Source organism: Sceloporus occidentalis, unplaced genomic scaffold (assembly GCF_023333645.1).
Source record: "Sceloporus occidentalis isolate IW3139 unplaced genomic scaffold, rSceOcc1.0.p SCAF_7, whole genome shotgun sequence".
Lineage (NCBI taxonomy): Eukaryota > Metazoa > Chordata > Lepidosauria > Squamata > Phrynosomatidae > Sceloporus > Sceloporus occidentalis.
The window spans coordinates 29,588,489-29,606,109 of record NW_028316987.1 but is presented as its reverse complement, the minus strand read 5'-3'; the positions used below and the strand labels follow the sequence as shown (position 1 = coordinate 29,606,109).

The following is a 17,621-nucleotide window of genomic DNA, read 5'->3' as shown; positions in this document are numbered from 1 at the left end:
GTGAGAAATGGAACCACAGAAAGCGGTTCCTTTTTGTGCCTTAGAATGAGCGCCATAGCTGCAACACCACGGCTTCACAGCGCTCCTTTGGTCCTGTGTTGTGTGGAGACAACACCAGGGGAGCACCGTGACACTGTGTGGTGTGGCACATGGTGTCACACCGCCCTGGGGACGGAGCTGGGACATGCATCATGTAGGCACTACGCCGCGACTCCACCCCCAGCCGGCCTTTGAGGTTGGCCTGTACAGGGCCTGAGTGACCTTGAACAAGTCAAATTCTCTTAGCCTCAAGGAAATGCAATGAAAAATCCCCTCTGAACAAATTTTTCTAAGAAAACCTCATAACAGGTTTGCCTTATGGTCACTATATGTCAGAAGTGACTTGAAAGTGCACTACAATAAGAAATATTTTGCCACAATTTTTTTTTTTTTGGTTCATAGATGCTCATAATTGTATAAATCTAAATTGCTATACATTCGAAATTACTTGAAAAGCCACACACACTCTTACATTTTATTTTTTTAATAGTTTTATTTAGCATAATTGAAAAATACATACCACAGTATTCACAATAACAGTAAAAATGATATAGCATAACAGTAACATTGACATAACATAAAAAACAACAATCCACAAAAGTGACATTACAGGAAAAAAATAACACCAATGATAATGGCAATTAAAAGTTTCTTTTTTCGTCAGTGTTGGTCCTTCTTATCTATTTTAATACAGTGGTCCCTTTGTATGCATGAGGGATTCATTCTAGCCCCCCCCCCCCCCCCATATGCAAAAAAACATGGGGCCTCAAGTCCTGTTGATTCTAATGTGGCGCGCTCCAGCATGTGCAGTGCACGAATGCGTGCCATTTTGTTCCCCTGTGCTTGTCGTCTGCGTGAGCTGAAGCCTGTGTATGGCACGGGCGGACTGTACTGTCTTTTCTTTCAGTTTCAGTAATATTAATCTTTACCTCTATACAAAATGATTGATTATTAACTTCCAGATTTTTTTTGTTCATTTCTCCTTAACTAAGACTTCTTACAAGGCACATCATTATATACAAAAAAAGTTACAGTCACCCAGAACAGCAGAGTGGCAATTTTCCATTGATAGTAAGCCAACGAATAAATGTAGCTAAGTGAAAGAAAACATTGAAACTCATATGCAACACTTATATCAATGATTAACTTTGGGGATTTTTTTCTCATCTTTTTTAAACTACTTGATAATCCTTTTCCACAATATTATCTCTTTCTAATCATTTTTAGGTTGATTCAGTTATTTCCAAGATAACAAAATAGTTATCATACATATCATATTATTTATGTAGCCAATTGTCCCTTACATTTTAAAAGTGCTATGGTTCTAAGATCCCTGGTTTTTCAATAAAAGTTGAGATTGCATATGTGTAGTTGGTTTTTTAAAATAATACTAAAAATACATGCTCTTTCCAGATGGTTGTCTTCAAATACATTGAAGACAAAGATGTGTTCCAGAAATTCTATGCAAAAATGTTGGCAAAGCGACTTGTACACCAGAACAGTGCTAGTGATGATGCTGAAGCAAGCATGATCTCCAAACTGAAAGTGAGCTGTCTTTCCTTTTCCTTTCTTTCCTTATTCATCTTTTCTAGGAGCGTGTGAGATAATGCTGGTTAATGCATAAATATATTGTGAGCTGACAAAAATGTCTCCATAAACATGTCTACTTTGTTCAGTAAAAATAAAATTAGTGCGGGGTTTCTTACAGTTTTAGTTTCTTATTACCAGAATCCAATGACTATAGAACAGTTTTTTGTGTGTGATCAGCACCCAGACCTAAGGAAGGACTTGTTAAAATGGTTTTTCTTACCAGTTTTCTATAAAATAAATGGATGTGAATCACCAAAGATAATATATTAAACACCAAACAACTTAACTGCCCTGATGTGTGTCAGCCTCTAACAATTTTGTCATGCAGCAGCTCCTGGTGATCTATTAGTGCACATTAGCTATCACACAAGGAAATGATTTTTTTTTTTTTTGCACTTCTTTAAAGTGTTGCAATGGTGCCCGAGATAGCATAGTTCTAGCCTTGCATAGTTCTAGCCTTGTAGCTATGAGATGGCTCTATGTGGACTGACTTGAGTAGCTCAGGATGTCAACTCTTACTGATATTTTCCAAATACCAAGAAGAAATCTTTGCCACTTTATATATTTTAATTGGATCTGACAAGTAATGAACCTGGAACCCACCTGCATAAAAAGTGTATACCCTCTGAACTAATATTCTCTCTGATAAACTTACAAAGCTAAAACCTAAAAATTTTGTTCAGTGGCTTTCTTATGTATTAAAAGAAGATCCGTCACTTCGGAGACATCCATCCTAACCTTTCAGTGTGTCAGTTGCTTTCCTTCTAGAAAATGACTTGGAGTTCCTGAAGGTTAAACATATAACGTAAATACTCGACTATAAGTCGAGAAATATTTGCCCAGAAAGTGACCCAACCCCCCCCCCGGTTGACTTATATATGGGGCAATATGGTAATAGAATTGCCCAGCAAGCTTCTTCCCGAAGGGACAGCTGGGCTGGGGAAAGTCCAGTGTGCAAACGCTTGCTCCCTGCTTTTCCTCAGTCCCTGTGTCCTGCAGAGGTTGGAGGACACTGGGATCGGGGGGAATCCTGGGAGCAAATGCTTGCTCCCTGCTTTTCCTCAGTCCCTGTGTCCTGCAGAGGATGGAGGACACTGGGATCGGGGGGAATCCTGGGAGCAAACGCTTGCTGCCTGCTGTTCCCCGGTCCCAGTGTCTTGCAAAAGCTGGAGGACATTGGGATCGGGGGGAATTCTGGGAACAAACGCTTGCTCCCTGCTTTTCCCCAGTCCCCGTGTTCTCCGAAGGGACAACTGAGTTGCAGAGGAGGAGGAAGAGCGACCACTAAGCTCTGTAGTTTCCTCCCTAGCTTGGCTTTCTCCCAAAGGGAGAACCAGGCTGCGGAGGGGAAGGAAGGGTACTGAGATCCAAATTATACCCTCAACGTATCGGGGTCATATCAAAATCTCTGATTTTGGCCCCAAAACCTGCCCTTGACTTACACATGGCGTTGACTTATACACGACTATATACGGTAGTTCCTGTTCAAAAATTAACTTCACAGTGCTTCTACTGGAACAATTCTGTTAAGCACAAATCCCTTTTAGTCTAACAAAAATGCTGTTAAGCATTATGACTGCAAGTGTAATCTGATTTTTGTTTTTAATTCAAAAATGTGATCAAATTTATTTGACAAGCAGTGAATTGATTTCAGATCTGTTCCAGGATTTTATTTAAATGTATTGTTTATTTCAAAATATTTTGCCCTACTTTTTTAGTTTGAAAGACAATACTCAGTTCATTTCATACACAGAGTAATACAAAACATTACAACCAAAAATGCTTCATTAAAAACTTGCAGCAGACTATGAAAAATTAAATATCAGTAATAATTTTTTTAAAACCACAAGGGAACGATGAGTACATCTTACTGGACTGTATTCTGACTAACAGTAGTAACTAGAAGACTCCTGGTCTTAGGTATTTTTTAAATAGGCTTTTTTGTTCCACTGACCTCATAGGTAATGAGTTGGTTGGGCTTGTTTTAGCATTTTGGTAACACCACAAGTCTGTTGTTGGAGAATTTGGAAACTAGATCCTGCAGTAGAAAAATGTACAACCTTACAATAATGTTCTGTGATTGATTACAGCAAGCTTGTGGCTTTGAATACACCTCAAAGCTTCAGAGAATGTTTCAAGATATTGGCGTAAGCAAAGACCTGAATGAGCAGTTCAAAAAGCACTTGTCCAATTCAGAGCCATTAGATTGTAAGTAAACTACATATAACTATTTATTTCAAACTTGAATTGTTGAATAGGTGAGATAACATAACACTGTATAACAAGTGGAACAGTTGATAGGGGGAAATGAATGGCTTGCTTTTTGTATTATACAAGAGTTTGTGTTTTTGGTTAGCAGGTGGAGAGCTGTGTGAAGGAAGGTGCCACACTTTCTAAATACATATTAGACACACTAATGGTGCACTTGGATCATTTATTATTAGTTGGTTTCATTGAAGAACAACTGTGATTCCAAAAACAATCTGTTATGTGCTGAGTTCAAAACACATACTTACTTGATCTTTTCCAAGATTTTTTTTTCTTCGATCAAAGCACAGAAGCAGTTTTGTTTTTAAAATAACTTTTCCAGGCATGTTTATGCTGTAGCTTATATGTAGCTAAATAATTCTTTTGTTGTTGTTTTGTTTTGTTTTGTTTCCAGTGGACTTTAGCATACAGGTTCTGAGTTCTGGATCCTGGCCCTTCCAAATGTCTTGTGCATTTGCTCTCCCCTCAGAGGTGAGGCTACTTTAATCTTTAAACTTATGTTTCAGTTTATAGTGATGCTGTAACATTGTGGAAGGCTGTGGCAAAAGTGAAGTCTCGTTAAGGCAAGGTATTACTGACAAAGTATTTTAAAAAGCAGAGATGTATTTGGTTTCTGTAGTATATTCCTATTCCCCTTCCCAATTATTAGAATATTGTACAGTTGTCTGGTTACTTGTATTTCACTGAGTTGTATCATACCATATTAATACCATCATCAAGTCCAACCCTTTCCTGCTCAATGCAAGAACTGCAGCTAAGCATCCCTAGTAGGTAACTAACCAGCCTCTTTTTGGAGATGCCCAGAGAAAGAGACCTCACAAATTCTGTTGGTAATTAGTTCCATTGCTGAACTGCTCCTCCTAATGTTCAATCAAAATCTGTCCTGTAACTTAAAGCCATTTGACCTGGCCCTCCCCTCCAAGGCAACAGAGAACAAATCTGCACTTTCTTCTCTATGACAGCCCTTTATATTTTAAACTTTATATTTTAAATTTACATTTTGAACTTTAAAGAGTGCAGTCTTGTCAGATTTAGCATTTAGTCTCTGCTTTGCTCTTTAAATGCTTGAACAAGTGGATTTAGTCATTTTGTTTGTGATTGCTACAATAGAGGGTCTGTTAGATCCTTATTTTACTGTTGAGCTGCAAGCTGTGAAAGGGCAAGGCTGTGCTAGAGCAAGTAATGTTGCCACTCTGACAAAACAAAATGGAAAACACATCTTTGTGCTTCTTCAATCCCAGTGAAGTACTCGTAGTACATTAAACAGTCACATAGCCATCTAGTAGGCCCTAGTAGATGGCCAGTGCTTCTTTGTAAGAGTGCAGTGTGCAAGCTTCCTTGAAGGGTGTGTCTTTAAGTGCTCTGTAGAGCAGGAAAATTGTAATAACTATTGCTCCATTATGAATAGCCCTTTGTGGGGCGAGGTTGTTGAGGTGTTGATGGCAGTTCAACCCCTGGTGGTTTTGGATGAAGCTAATTATCTGAACAGCTGGCTTTGGCATTGAAAAAAACTTTGATAGGCGTGGTTGTTAAGTCAAGTGGGAGAAGAACTGAGGATAGCAACCCTGTGAAGCCACTTTGGGTATCTTATTTTATTCATTTTTTTTAATTTATGAATTTAAGAATACATTCTAAACAAAACATGACAACAAATGGTACTTGAAAACAGCAGTGAATGAAAATGTCAGAAACAATAAAATCCTCAAATGTGGTTTTCCCCCCGAAAGAACAGAAATTAAACAATAACCCAAATAATGCCCTGAAAATTATAAACAAAAGGTGCCTTCAGGGATCCTAGAATCATAGAATCATAGAGTTGGAAGAGACCGCAAGGGCCATCCAGTCCAACCCCCTGCCATGCAGGAAATCCAAATCAAAGCATCCCCGACAGATGGCCATCCAGCCTCTGCTTAAAGACCTCCAAAGAAGGAGACTCTACTACACTCTGAGGGAGTTTGTTCCACTGTCAAACAGCCCTTACTGTCAGGAGGTTCCTCCTAATGTTGAGGTGGAAATTCTTTTCCTGAAGCTTGGATCCATTGTTCCGGGTCCTGTTCTCTGGAGCAGCAGAAAACAAGCTTGTTCCCTCCTCAATGTGACACCCCTTCAAATATTTAAACAGGGCTATCATATCACCTCTTAATCTTCTTTTCTCCAGGCTAAACATCCCCAGCTCCCTAAGTCGTTCCTCATAGGGCATAGTTTCCAGACCCTTCACAGTTTTAGTCGCCCTCCTTTGGACATGCTCCAATTTCTCAATGTCCTTTTTGAATTGTGGTGCCCAGAACTGGACACAATATTCCAGGTGGGGCCTGACCAAAGCAGAATAGAGTGGCACTATTACTTCTCTTGACCTAGACACTATACTTTTATTGATGCAACCTAAAATTGCATTGGCCTTTTTAGGTGCCGCATCGCACTGTTCACTCATGTTCAACTTGTGGTCTACTTGGACTCCCAGATCTTTTTCACATGTAGTCTCATTCAGCCAGGTGTCCCCCATCCTATTTCTGTGCATTTCATTTTTCTGCCCTAAGTGCAGTACTGTACATTTCTCTGTGTTGAATTTCATTTTGTTAGCTTTGGCCCAGCTTTCAAGTCTATTCAGGTCTTTTTGAATTTTAATCCTGTCCTCTGGAGTATTAGCTATTCCTCCTAATTTGGTGTCATCTGCAAATTTGATACGTATGCTCCCAACTCTGTCATTCAGGTCATTGATAAAGATGTTGAATAACACTGGCCCCAGGACAGAGCCCTGTGGGACCCCACTGGTCACTTCTCTCCAGGATGAAAAGGACCCATTGTTGAGCAACCTTTGGGTACGGCCGGTCAACCAGTTACAAATCCACGTAACAGTTACTTTGTCTAGTCCACATTTTACAAGCTTGTTTGCAAGAATGTCATGGGAAACCTTGTCAAAGGCCTTACTTGAATCAAGATATACTATATCCACAGCATTCCCTTCATCTACCAAGCTAGTAATTTTATCAAAGAAAGAGATTAGATTTGTCTGGCATAACTTGTTTCTCTGAAACTGTCAGAACTCCAAAGCCAATTTCCAATCAATATTCACAGTTCTATAATCACTGATCAATTTCCTTGTTAATTGCCTTAGGTTTAGTTCTGCCTGGGTTTAGAGTCTGGGAGGGGGTTGGGATCGTTTGTAGGTAGTTAGCTGCTTGGGAATGGAATGCTGTGATAAGGAGGAGACATCTGCAGAGGCCTTCAAGGCCAGACAGCTTGTTTCTCATGCTTAGAGGGGGTGTAGTGCCCACAGGAAAAAAGGTGGGGGGGGGATATGTGCGTTTTAAATTAGGTGCTTGGGATTTTCCTGGTTAGATTCTGCTTAAACGTTTGTCTGGTCACATCTGCCTGTACTTCCAATAAAGTTCACTTCTTTTGAGCAAGTTGTTGTTGTGGATTTCTGGTGGAAGTTGCTGGATCTCACAGAAACCCATGTTGACTTTTTGTGATTATGGAATTGCCTTCTAAATGTTCACAGAATCTCTCTTTAATGATCTACTCTAGAATCTTTCCTGGTATTGATGTCAGACTAACTGGATGAGAATTGTTGGGATCCTCTTTTTCCCCCTGTTTGAAGACAGGGACGTTTGCCCTCCTCCGGTCTGCTGGGATTTCTCCTGTTCTCCAGGAGTTTTCAAAGATTATTGCCAATGGCTCTGATATTACATTTGACAGTTCTTTTAATACCCTTGAATGTAGTTCATCTGGTCCTGGAGACTTAAATTCATTTAGATTAACAAGGTATTCCTCTACTATCGCTTTACTTATTCTGTACTGAAATTCCCCTAATCTGTCCTCTGCTCCATTATCCTCAGGTTGAGCACCCTTTTCCTTTTCTGAGAAGACTGAGGCAAAGACGGTGTTGAGTAATTCTGCCTTTTCTCTGTCCCCTGTTAGCATTTTGCCATCTTTTCGACGCAGTGGCCCTACCATTTCCTTCTTCTTCCTTTTGCTGCGGACATATCCAAAAAATATCTCTGACATATAGTGCTATTCCTCCTCCTTTCCTGTTTGGCCTATTTCTCTTAAAAAAGTTATACCCCTCTATTTCCACATTCCAGTTATGAGACTCATCCCACCAGGTTTCAGTGATGCCTATTATATCATATTTGCTTTGTTGTAATAGGAGTTCAAGTTCATCTTGCTCTGTGCATTAGTGTAGAGACATCGAAGACCATGGGTCCCCTTTACTTGCTGCCTGTGCAAGTTTTTTTGCCTCCCACTGTTGGGTCCTTGCACTTTTTTTCTGGTTTCCTCTGTGTCAGTTTGACAATTTTCTCCAGCCCTTTCGCCTTCCATAATATTGTCTCCCTCCCCCACGAAACTCAGTTTAAACCCCTCCTGATCAAGTTCTTGAGACTGTTGGCAAAAATATTTCTTCCAACTGGCGTGAGATGCAACCCATCCGTTGCAAGAAGTCCCTCCTCATGGAACTGCAGCCCATGATCAAAGAATCCAAATGGTTATCTGTGACACCAACTGCAGAGCCAGTTGTTCACATCCGCTATTTTCCTCTCCATTCCTGGACTGTGCCCTTCAACTGGCAGAAGAGACGAGATGACAACCTGTGCATCCATTCCTTTCAGCTTCCTACTAAGCACCTTGTAATCCCTTCTGATGTTCTGAAGGCTGTGGCCACTACGACCACATGCCTCCTCCGAGACTTAGCAGTGACTTTTCCCTCGGGTGAGACTCTCAGGATCCCCTGCTCTGTCCCTGAAGTCTGTCCATGCTGCTCTTCTTCATCCTCCTTGATAAGGGAAAGAGCTTCGAATCGATTCTCTAGCTGCAAGCTCCCAGAACAATCCCTTCTTGGCCTACTTCTCTGTGTGACATTCCTCCAGCTGTCTGCCTCTTGTGTATGTGAAGTGATTTCCTCCGCTCCAGCAACTTCCTCTGCGTGGTACTCGTCCAGGATTGTTAGTTCTGTTGTGTCCAGGAAATCCTCCTGCTCCCTAATATGCTGAAGTGTAGCTACTCTGGACTCCAACTGCTGTACTTTCTCCTCCAAGAGTGCTACCAACTTGCACTTGGGGCATGTGAAGTTCTCCACTTCTGTAGGCAAGAAGACAAACATCCCACAAGTGTTGCAGGTGACTGCCATGGTTCCGTCAGTGTCCATACTGAAAAGTCTTAGGAAATTACTGGAACAGGACTGTGGGCTTCCTCCTAAAAAAAAGATCCTCCAGAAAACACCAACATAAAAGCCCCTGATGTTTCGCCAATTTCTGGCAGTGAGCTCAATCAACTCCGTCTCTGCAGTAGATCGCCTTGGATGAAAAAGAATTGGCTCTGGGAGGAGTGATATAGAGCTAGTCTGCTAGCTCCGCCCTCTAGTGAGTCACAGATGTGACTCACTGAAGCTCCACCCCCTCTGCAAAAAGCACACTCTCCCTAGAGTTTTAAAAAATTTTAAACAGTCACCACTCAAAATGTCTGCTCAGCTACCTCTCTCCTCCTCCTGTCTGCAGCAGGAACTGGTAGACTTATGGTCTAGTATATATAGTATTTGAGTATACAGTATATGGTATTTGCTGTTTCTGTGCCCTTGAATTATAATTGATTTTTATATTCATTATTATTTTATGATTTTATTGTATAGAAAATTTAGTTTCTATAGAATACTTTAGTTTTTATTATATAGAATACTTTTTTTTAAATTGCTATTAGGATCAACAGTGGTCTTAAAGTATTTCACGCAATAGGATTAATTACTGAATATACAAAATAGGAATTCCTTCTAAATAACCAGGGATAAAGTTGTTTTTCATCTTCTTTCATCCGTACAAACCAAAGAAGATCCTTTCTGTTGGGGTGGTATAGGTTTTTCCTATGGAAGCACTTACTTTAATTAATTTTACAACCAGATTGGTAGATTTCAAATGTGAGATTTCTAACATGTGTGATGGTATTTTTTTCTCTGCCTGAATTTCTTAGCTGGAACGCAGCTACCAGAGATTTACTGCTTTCTATGCTAGTCGCCATAGTGGAAGAAAATTGACCTGGCTGTATCAGCTATCCAAAGGAGAACTGGTAACCAATTGCTTCAAAAACAGATATACGTTACAGGTAAGGTGCACCTAGTGTCAGCAGAAAGATTTTACAGATATAATGTTAAGGTACCTGTCCTGTCTGTGGAATTCATAGAATCATAGAGTTGGAAGAGACCGCAAGGGCCATCCAGTCCAACCCCATTCTGCCATGCAGGAAATCTAAATCAAAGCATCCCCAACAGATGGCCATCTAGCCTCTGTTTAAAGACCTCTAAGGAAGGAGACTCCATTACACTCCGAGGGAGTTTGTTCCACTGTCGAACAGCCCTTACTGTCAGGAAGTTCCTCCTAATGTTGAGGTGGAATCTCTTTTCCTGGAGCTTGCATCTATTGCTATTCTCTGGTCAGCCCTCCTTATCCACGGATTTTTTATCCACAGATTCAAGCATCCACGGCTTGAAAATATCTAAAAAAGTATAAATTCCAAATAGCAAATTTGTATTTTGCCACTTCATATAAGGGACACCATTTTACTGTGCTATTGTATTTAATGGGACTTGAACATCCACGGATTTTGTTATCCACTGGGGGCCCTGGAACCAAACCCCAGCGGGTAACAAGGACCCACTGCATATTTTCCACATAACAGGTTCATGCTTTTTAAGTTTCTGTCCCTCACAGAACAATTGAAGAAATATTGGGGAAGCATGTGAATAAAGACCAGTAAGCATCACTGAAAGGGCTGGAGATCTTGTCCACTTTAGGTTTATGTGTATGTGTGTCTTCAAGCCACCTGTCAACTTAAAGCAACCCCATGAATTCTATAGGGTTTTCTTAGGTGAGGAATACTCAGAGGTGGTTTTTTTGTGGGTTTTTCGGGCTATGTGGCCATGTTCTAGCAGAGTTTCTTTCTGATGTTTCGCCAGCATCTGTGGCTGGCATCTTCAGAGAATGCTTTGCCTGGAAAACGTTGGTTGTATATACAGTGGAACCTCGCCATACGCAGGGGATCCGTTCCAGCTCCCGCCGCGTATGGCGATTTCCGCCTATGCTCGAGCCCCATTGTAAACAATGGGGCTCGTGTGTGGCGCGTGGGGGGCGCAACGGGCGCGCACGCCCATTCAGTTGAATAGGACGCTCCGCCCCGTGCACGCGCCACGGCTTAAGCGCGTATGCTCAAGGCCGCGTATGGCGAGGTTCCACTGTATACTGTAAATGCAGGAGTGATTTGCATGTGTATTGTTCAGAGGTGGTTTTTGCCAGCTACTTCCTCTGAAATATAGCCTATCGTATCTAGTATTCTGTACATACAATGTTTAAGTTTCCACTTCCTCTTCCCTCCCTATCTATTGTTTGCTCTTCTTTCATGTTCTTGCTTGGACCTGGTTTATCAAGTTGTGTGTGTGTATGGGATTCCTTGAGCATACACATTAAAAAACATGCATGATTGCAGGAGGTCTTCTTGTATCCAGAAAATCAGTTTTTGTTAAAAGCATTTGAGAATTGGCCTTCTTCATAAAAGATACTCATATGAAGAGTTATTGGTTGTGTGCCCTAGGGGCCTTAAAGCACTCTACTGGGGTTTGGCAAGTTGCACCATTTTACTTTGACTCATAACCCAGATATTTCTGAGGAAGGAGACTTTTTTTCAACACACACAGAAAACAAAAATGTCTTCATCCAGACTTACAGGCTTTGTTCTGCTTTTATTTGCGTTGGATGTGTAGAACGTGGATAAATTGCTTTAAAGTCTTGCTTTTCTTTACATTTTCATTAAACTATAATCATTGTCCCCCCTTTTCTTTTAAGGCATCTACATTTCAAATGGCAATCCTATTGCAATATAACACAGAAGATGCCTACACTGTTCAGCAGCTGACAGATAGCACTCAGATAAAGATGGTAAGCTTTTGTTGTGTTAGCTGTAGCTTTGGTTAGACAGGAGTGTTATTTTTTGCTATAGGCCATAAGAAAATTCAGGTAGTCTTGCTTCTCTTACCCTCCTGGAGTCTTTTTTCCTGTATAGTGTTGTGTGGAGGGCAAAATATAGCATCTCTGAAAATCTTGGCTTTAATTTTTAAAACAGGGTATTTTTGTAGCCTTTATAACCAGATAGACAATTGAAAGACATTATTAATGCAATGAAATCTCCAAAATTAAAGGGCTCTGATTTTCAGGCTGGTGCACGAGTGCCTTTAATGTCAGCTCTTTTGACTTTTTTGGTATCTATCCAGTAGTAAAGTAAAATATTACATACTGTATAACATCATTTTTCTTGAAACTGAGTTTGATTTAGAATTTTTGCTTTTCTTATGTGTAGTGTATCTATAGCTGTATACATTTCCAGAGTCATTAAACTAAGTGCAATGAAATTTCTCCTTTCTTTCCCATCAGCTACAAAGCATATAGGACTGAATGTTATTATTAGTCTCAACTAGAGTAGCCCCTTTGAATCAGTGGGATTTACATAGGCTTGGTTCACTATTTAGCAAGTGATTTAATGAGTCTGTTCTGATTTGGACTATCAGTAAAATTCAGGCCATAGTATGTAAACTACTTATTATAAAAAGCACAAAGAATTAATTATCTTTTTGCCGTCCAATTTTAGGATATTTTGGCACAAGTTCTGCAGATCTTGCTAAAGTCAAAGTTGCTGGTAAGTGCTCTCTTTATTTGCAAATCAGGCTTAAGAAAAGATTTGTTAACCTTTTCTTACATTGGATATCTTTTTTGTTCCTAGGTTTTAGAGGATGAAAATGCAAATGTTGATGAGGTGGAGTTGAAGCCAGACACCTTAATAAAACTGTTTCTTGGTTACAAAAAGTAAGGAAAATAAAGTAGTTATAAACCAACTTTCAGAACCATGACTAGTTTCCGGAGCTCCTAGTCTTGAGATTATGGGGTAGACATATTGACAGTTTAATGGATGAAATTCCAAGTTCACATTATGAGCTTGCTCATGGAATATCCATTCAGAATATCTATGTTTAGTTTAGCATGCTCAGTTCTTTTCCAGTATTATTACCACTGCAAGTAAATAAACGCTTCACTGGAAGTAAACCTAGATCAGATATATTTATTTGGCAAACACTAGCTGCAATCACAAATTGCTTTTTTGACCATAGTAAGGGCTGGTACTTAAGTCATGTTTCTGCAGCAGGCCAGTTACATTTTGTGAATAAGTTATAAATTGTGCACAAACATCTTGTTGCAGTATTTTTAGAATGTGAAGTATTATGTCATAGTTTTGTAAGAGGAAAGGAAGGAAAGCTTGAGGTCTGCAGGATCTCCCTGATCTTCCCATTTCTTCCAGTGGTTTCTGAATTATCAGTAGTTCCAGAAAAGAAATAGAAAAGCTCCAGATTGTATAGAGGTCAGTATGTAACATATATATTCGACTATAAATCAACCTCATGTATAAGTCGAAAGCAAGTTTGGGGGCCAAAATTATGGGTTTTGATATAACTCGAGGATAAGTTGAGGGTAAAACTTAGGAGCATGTAGCAAAGGATCTAAAGGATGAAGCTAAGGAAAACAATGTCAAAGAACTTCTAAAAATTCCAGCAGGTATAATTGTTTGTGCTCAGTGCTTCCAGGGCAGATTATGGTCCTGCTTTTCACCATGAGGTGGGTCTTTTTTAAAAAAAATAAGAGTTAAAGTGCAGTACTTACATTGGTCCATAGATAAGTCAACCCAGGTTTTTGGAGTCAATTTTTGACTAAAATTTCTAGATGTATGCATGAGTATATACAGTACATCAGATTTACTGTATGCACAAATATACCATACCAACTGTATGCTAGAAACATGCATTTGCAAAGCCATGCTGGACCTGCTTTGATGTGGGTTCAGGTAAATTGTGTAGTTTCAGAATTTAAGGTTTATGAAAGATTATGATGGTGTACAAAATACTGAATAGTTTTGTTCTAAAAACAAACTTTTTAAAAAGCATATTTTAAATCTGTTTTCTTAGCATTCTTTGCAAGAAAGAACACAACAAGCACATTTTAACATGTCTTCCTTACTAACATTGTACTGCGAAAGGAAAAAGGACACATGTTTTAGGGTCTATTTTATAATCATGCAATATCTTATCTCCAAGACATAAAAGATAGGTTTAAAAGTGTAGTCTTTCTAGGCTGAATGGAAAGAAAAAAAAACTCAGTAAGCAGAATGGGAGCTGGCTACAAGACTATAAAGCATTAAAAATGTATTTAAATTCTTATAAATGGTAATTTCAGGTGGATTAATATCACTTGTAATTGTTAATTTTGACAACCATAAGCCTTCAAAGTATTAGTTGTCTCTATTTTCAGTCAAATTTTGTAGGTTAGTAGGTGACTATTATGGTTGTAAATGACCTTTTTGTAGTTAGTAGTATGAAACCTAGCACTAGTTACCGAAATATTTATTGTCAATATAAAACTTTTTAAGAATTTCTATAGCTTTTATTTATGCCTTTAGAGCAGAGATGTGCAAGATGTGGTCCAGGGCCAGCAGACCAAAAGTCCACACACGCACACACACCCCTCTGGAGCCCCCTTTGCAAAGTGGAGAAACTTCAATACTTTAAACAACTAAAAATGCTTGTTGTGCCTTTGTGTAGACAAGCCTTCTCTTGCTGTGGCGATGAAATGCTATGCAACTGCCCACTCCCCCTCATCCATGCCCTTCACCCATTCCAGTCTCACCTTAAAATCTCATCCCTTGCAAAAACTAATAGGCACCTTCATTCACTTCCCTTCAGTCCTGATTTAAAATCTCTCAACTGCTCCTTTCCATCTCCCCACTCATTCCAGTCCCAGCTTAAAATCTTGTCCATTCCTTGCAAACACTTCCACCTCCTCCTATCCAAGTTTAAAATTTGGTTCCCTGCTAGCAAATGCTCCTTGTCCTTCCTTCCATTCCCTCACTCCCTCCAATCCCTGCTTAAAACCTCATTCTTCACTTGCAAATGCTGCTACCTCCTGCCTCCATCCCCTTACTCACACTAGCTTTACCTTAAAATCTTGTCCCTTGCAAACATTGCCACCTCCTTTTTCTAACTCTCACCCACTCTAGTCCAGTTTAAAATCTCATCCCTTGGTTGCAAACACTCCCATTCTCTCCTTTCCCCCTCACTCCTGTCCTGCTTTAAAATTAATCACTCTAAAAATGACTGGATTAATTTTTTTAAATAAATTTAAAAATGTGTTTTTAAAATATAGTGTGGTCCCTTGAGTAGTTCCAGATGCCTGAATGCAACCCCAGCCACACTTCAGTTCCCTACCCCTTAGAGTAAAATTGATTATTTGCCTCACTTCTTCACAGCAAAAAACTGCGAGTGAACATAAATGTGCCAATGAAAACTGAGCAGAAACAGGAACAGGAAACTACACACAAAAATATAGAGGAAGACAGGAAACTACTGATCCAGGTAACTGTAGTAGGTGATAGAAACTCAGTCCGTGAGCTGAAGGTCTTATTATTGTTTCCGTGTGGCTGGCAGAATTCAGTAAAAATTTTGCTTTTAATAGAGAATCTTGGTACTTCTCTGCAGTGTGTATTACTGATTAGCAGACTTCTTGTTGTGGATATTAGGGAGGTGGCAAGGAATTTTATGACTTGAAATTCCATAAAATTCCTTGCCCTCACTGTTGATGTGACAGGCAACTCTTAATAGCAGAGGATTATCAACAATTTAAGCTGCTGTATACATAGCATTGTAATGGTAGATGGGTTGATGTTAAAAATGGAATGGCTGTTGACATAGACTTAAGAATGAAAATGCTAGTTGAACCATTATTATGTAGCCAATTGTGAAGTCCTGAGAGCTGGAAATGTCCTAAATGTGCCAGGACTTGAACATGGATCCTGTGTGCAAAGTATGTCTTCTGCCATTGATTTTCCAAGTAGATAAGACCTGTAGTTTGGGTTATGCTCCGCCCACTCACTCCAATAGGCAGGAAGTAAAGAGAGAGACCTTCTGGTGACCCCATGTTGGTGGAGCTAACCCTAGAAGGCCAGTCTTGTCCTGCCTGTCACTTCAGTAGGATGTTTACTGTTGCTCAGCAATTTCTTCGCTACAGCCACTCCAGTCCTTCTTTTCGTTTCTCTTGCTGCCTTGGAAGCATGAAGAAAGACTTAATATGGCAAGGGCTCCCAGAATTGGAGAAAGGTCTTGGCTTTGCCTATGACTCTCTTTCTCCTCCAAAGCTGCCCTCCTTTCATGGGAGCACAGGAGATTTCTGCAAACAGCTTTGCAGCACATGGGAGCCATGGGAACAGATGGTGAGGGGTGTCCCCTCCATGTCTCTGTTTCTCCACATCACCTTTGCCCAGCCTGTTTAGGGCCAGGGATCAGTGAGGAAACTGGCCAGAAGTTATGGAAACTTCCCTTCTCAGCATCTCTGCCCAGCCCGTTTAGGGCCGGGGTTCAGAGGACAGGCCAGCCAAAAGCCATGGCAAAGAGTTTCTCTGCAGCACCTCTGCCCAGCCTGAAGCAGGGCCAAGGTCAGAGAGACAAGCCAGCCAGAAGACACAGGAGAAGCGGTGAGTACCAGGGGCCCTTTCTCTCTAGCCTCCAAGGAACCTTTGCTAGATCTAATGCCCTCGCTCAGGGCAGGCATTGCCAGGAGGCCTCTGCCATGGCCACTGCAGCCACTATGGAGCCCTGGTGGCGCAGTGGTTAAATGCCTGTACTGCAGCCATTCACTCAAAACCACAAGGTTGCGAGTTCAAGACCAGCAAAAGGGCCCAAGCTTGACTCAGGCTTGCATCCTTCCAAGGTCGCTAAAATGAGTACCTAGATTGTTGGGGGCAAATTAGCTTACTTGCTAATTAGCTTACTTGCTGTTCACCGCTATGATCTTTGGAATAGCGGTATATAAATAAATAATAATAATAAAAAAAAACTATGCCTAGCATAAGGTTTGGGACTCTGCCAGGAGGGCAGATGGGGGGATAAGCTCTTGGTCTCCCCTTCCTTCCCATCTCTGTCCCCAGTGGCACCCAGGACCCCAACAGTTTTGGGAGATCCTATTGCAGCCTGAGAAACATATGGTAGTGTTGCTAGGGCTCCTGCACATTCCCTTTTGATTCTTATAATGAGATGGTGTGAAAAGAGGAAGATGACTTCTCCTCTGGCATACACAGTGGACATCTTGGCTGCATGGCTTTAAAAGAAGCTATACAGGGCCCAGCAGGGGCTTAAGCTTCCAACACTAAAATGGTCTTTTTTGGCTGCCACAGAGCATCCCACAAAAAGCAAAAATGGCTTCATGTCCTCACCAGAGGGAGCATGGCCTCTGCCACCCACTTCTAAACAGAGGCTGGAGGGCCATCTGTTAGATATGCTTTGATTGAGAGTTCCTGCATGGCAGAATGGGGTTGGACTGGATGGCCCTTGAGGTATCTTCCAACTCTGTGATTTTCTGAGAGAGCACATGGATACAAATCCTGCATTCCCTCCTCAAAAAAAAAAAGGGGGGGGTGGACACTTGTGGGAAGGATGGGGAGAGAGTTTCCTACATCCCCAATTGTGTTAGGCTGCCCCAAACTGTGGAGCTCTTGAGGAGAGCAGTTGGGGTCCTTGGCCTCTCCTCTCCATCAGAGTTGATCCTGTCTTAGGATCCAGACATATATCAGTTAAATGAGGAGCCATGTCCCATAGCAGCCCCCTCTGTCCTTCCCAGCTACCTTTGCAAGTGGGAAGGGAGTTGAGGAAC

At 40.8% G+C, this 17,621-nt stretch overlaps 2 protein-coding genes across 2 annotated transcripts in view; one reads left to right on the top strand and one right to left on the bottom strand.

Annotated features, from left to right (window-relative positions):
• The window catches only part of LOC149309467 (histone-lysine N-methyltransferase EZH2), a 204,488-nt gene that overhangs the window by 53,060 nt on the left and 133,807 nt on the right, over positions 1-17,621 (bottom strand). The window lies entirely within an intron of this gene.
• LOC149309468 (cullin-1) overlaps positions 1-17,621 on the top strand; it is a 77,910-nt gene that overhangs the window by 55,902 nt on the left and 4,387 nt on the right. The window contains exons 13-20 of the mRNA XM_089532515.1: positions 1,453-1,584; positions 3,720-3,837; positions 4,292-4,368; positions 9,859-9,990; positions 11,724-11,816; positions 12,523-12,570; positions 12,655-12,737; positions 15,226-15,331. Coding sequence (XP_089388641.1) covers positions 1,453-1,584; positions 3,720-3,837; positions 4,292-4,368; positions 9,859-9,990; positions 11,724-11,816; positions 12,523-12,570; positions 12,655-12,737; positions 15,226-15,331 — 789 coding nt within the window. The remainder of the gene's footprint in view (positions 1-1,452; positions 1,585-3,719; positions 3,838-4,291; positions 4,369-9,858; positions 9,991-11,723; positions 11,817-12,522; positions 12,571-12,654; positions 12,738-15,225; positions 15,332-17,621) is intronic.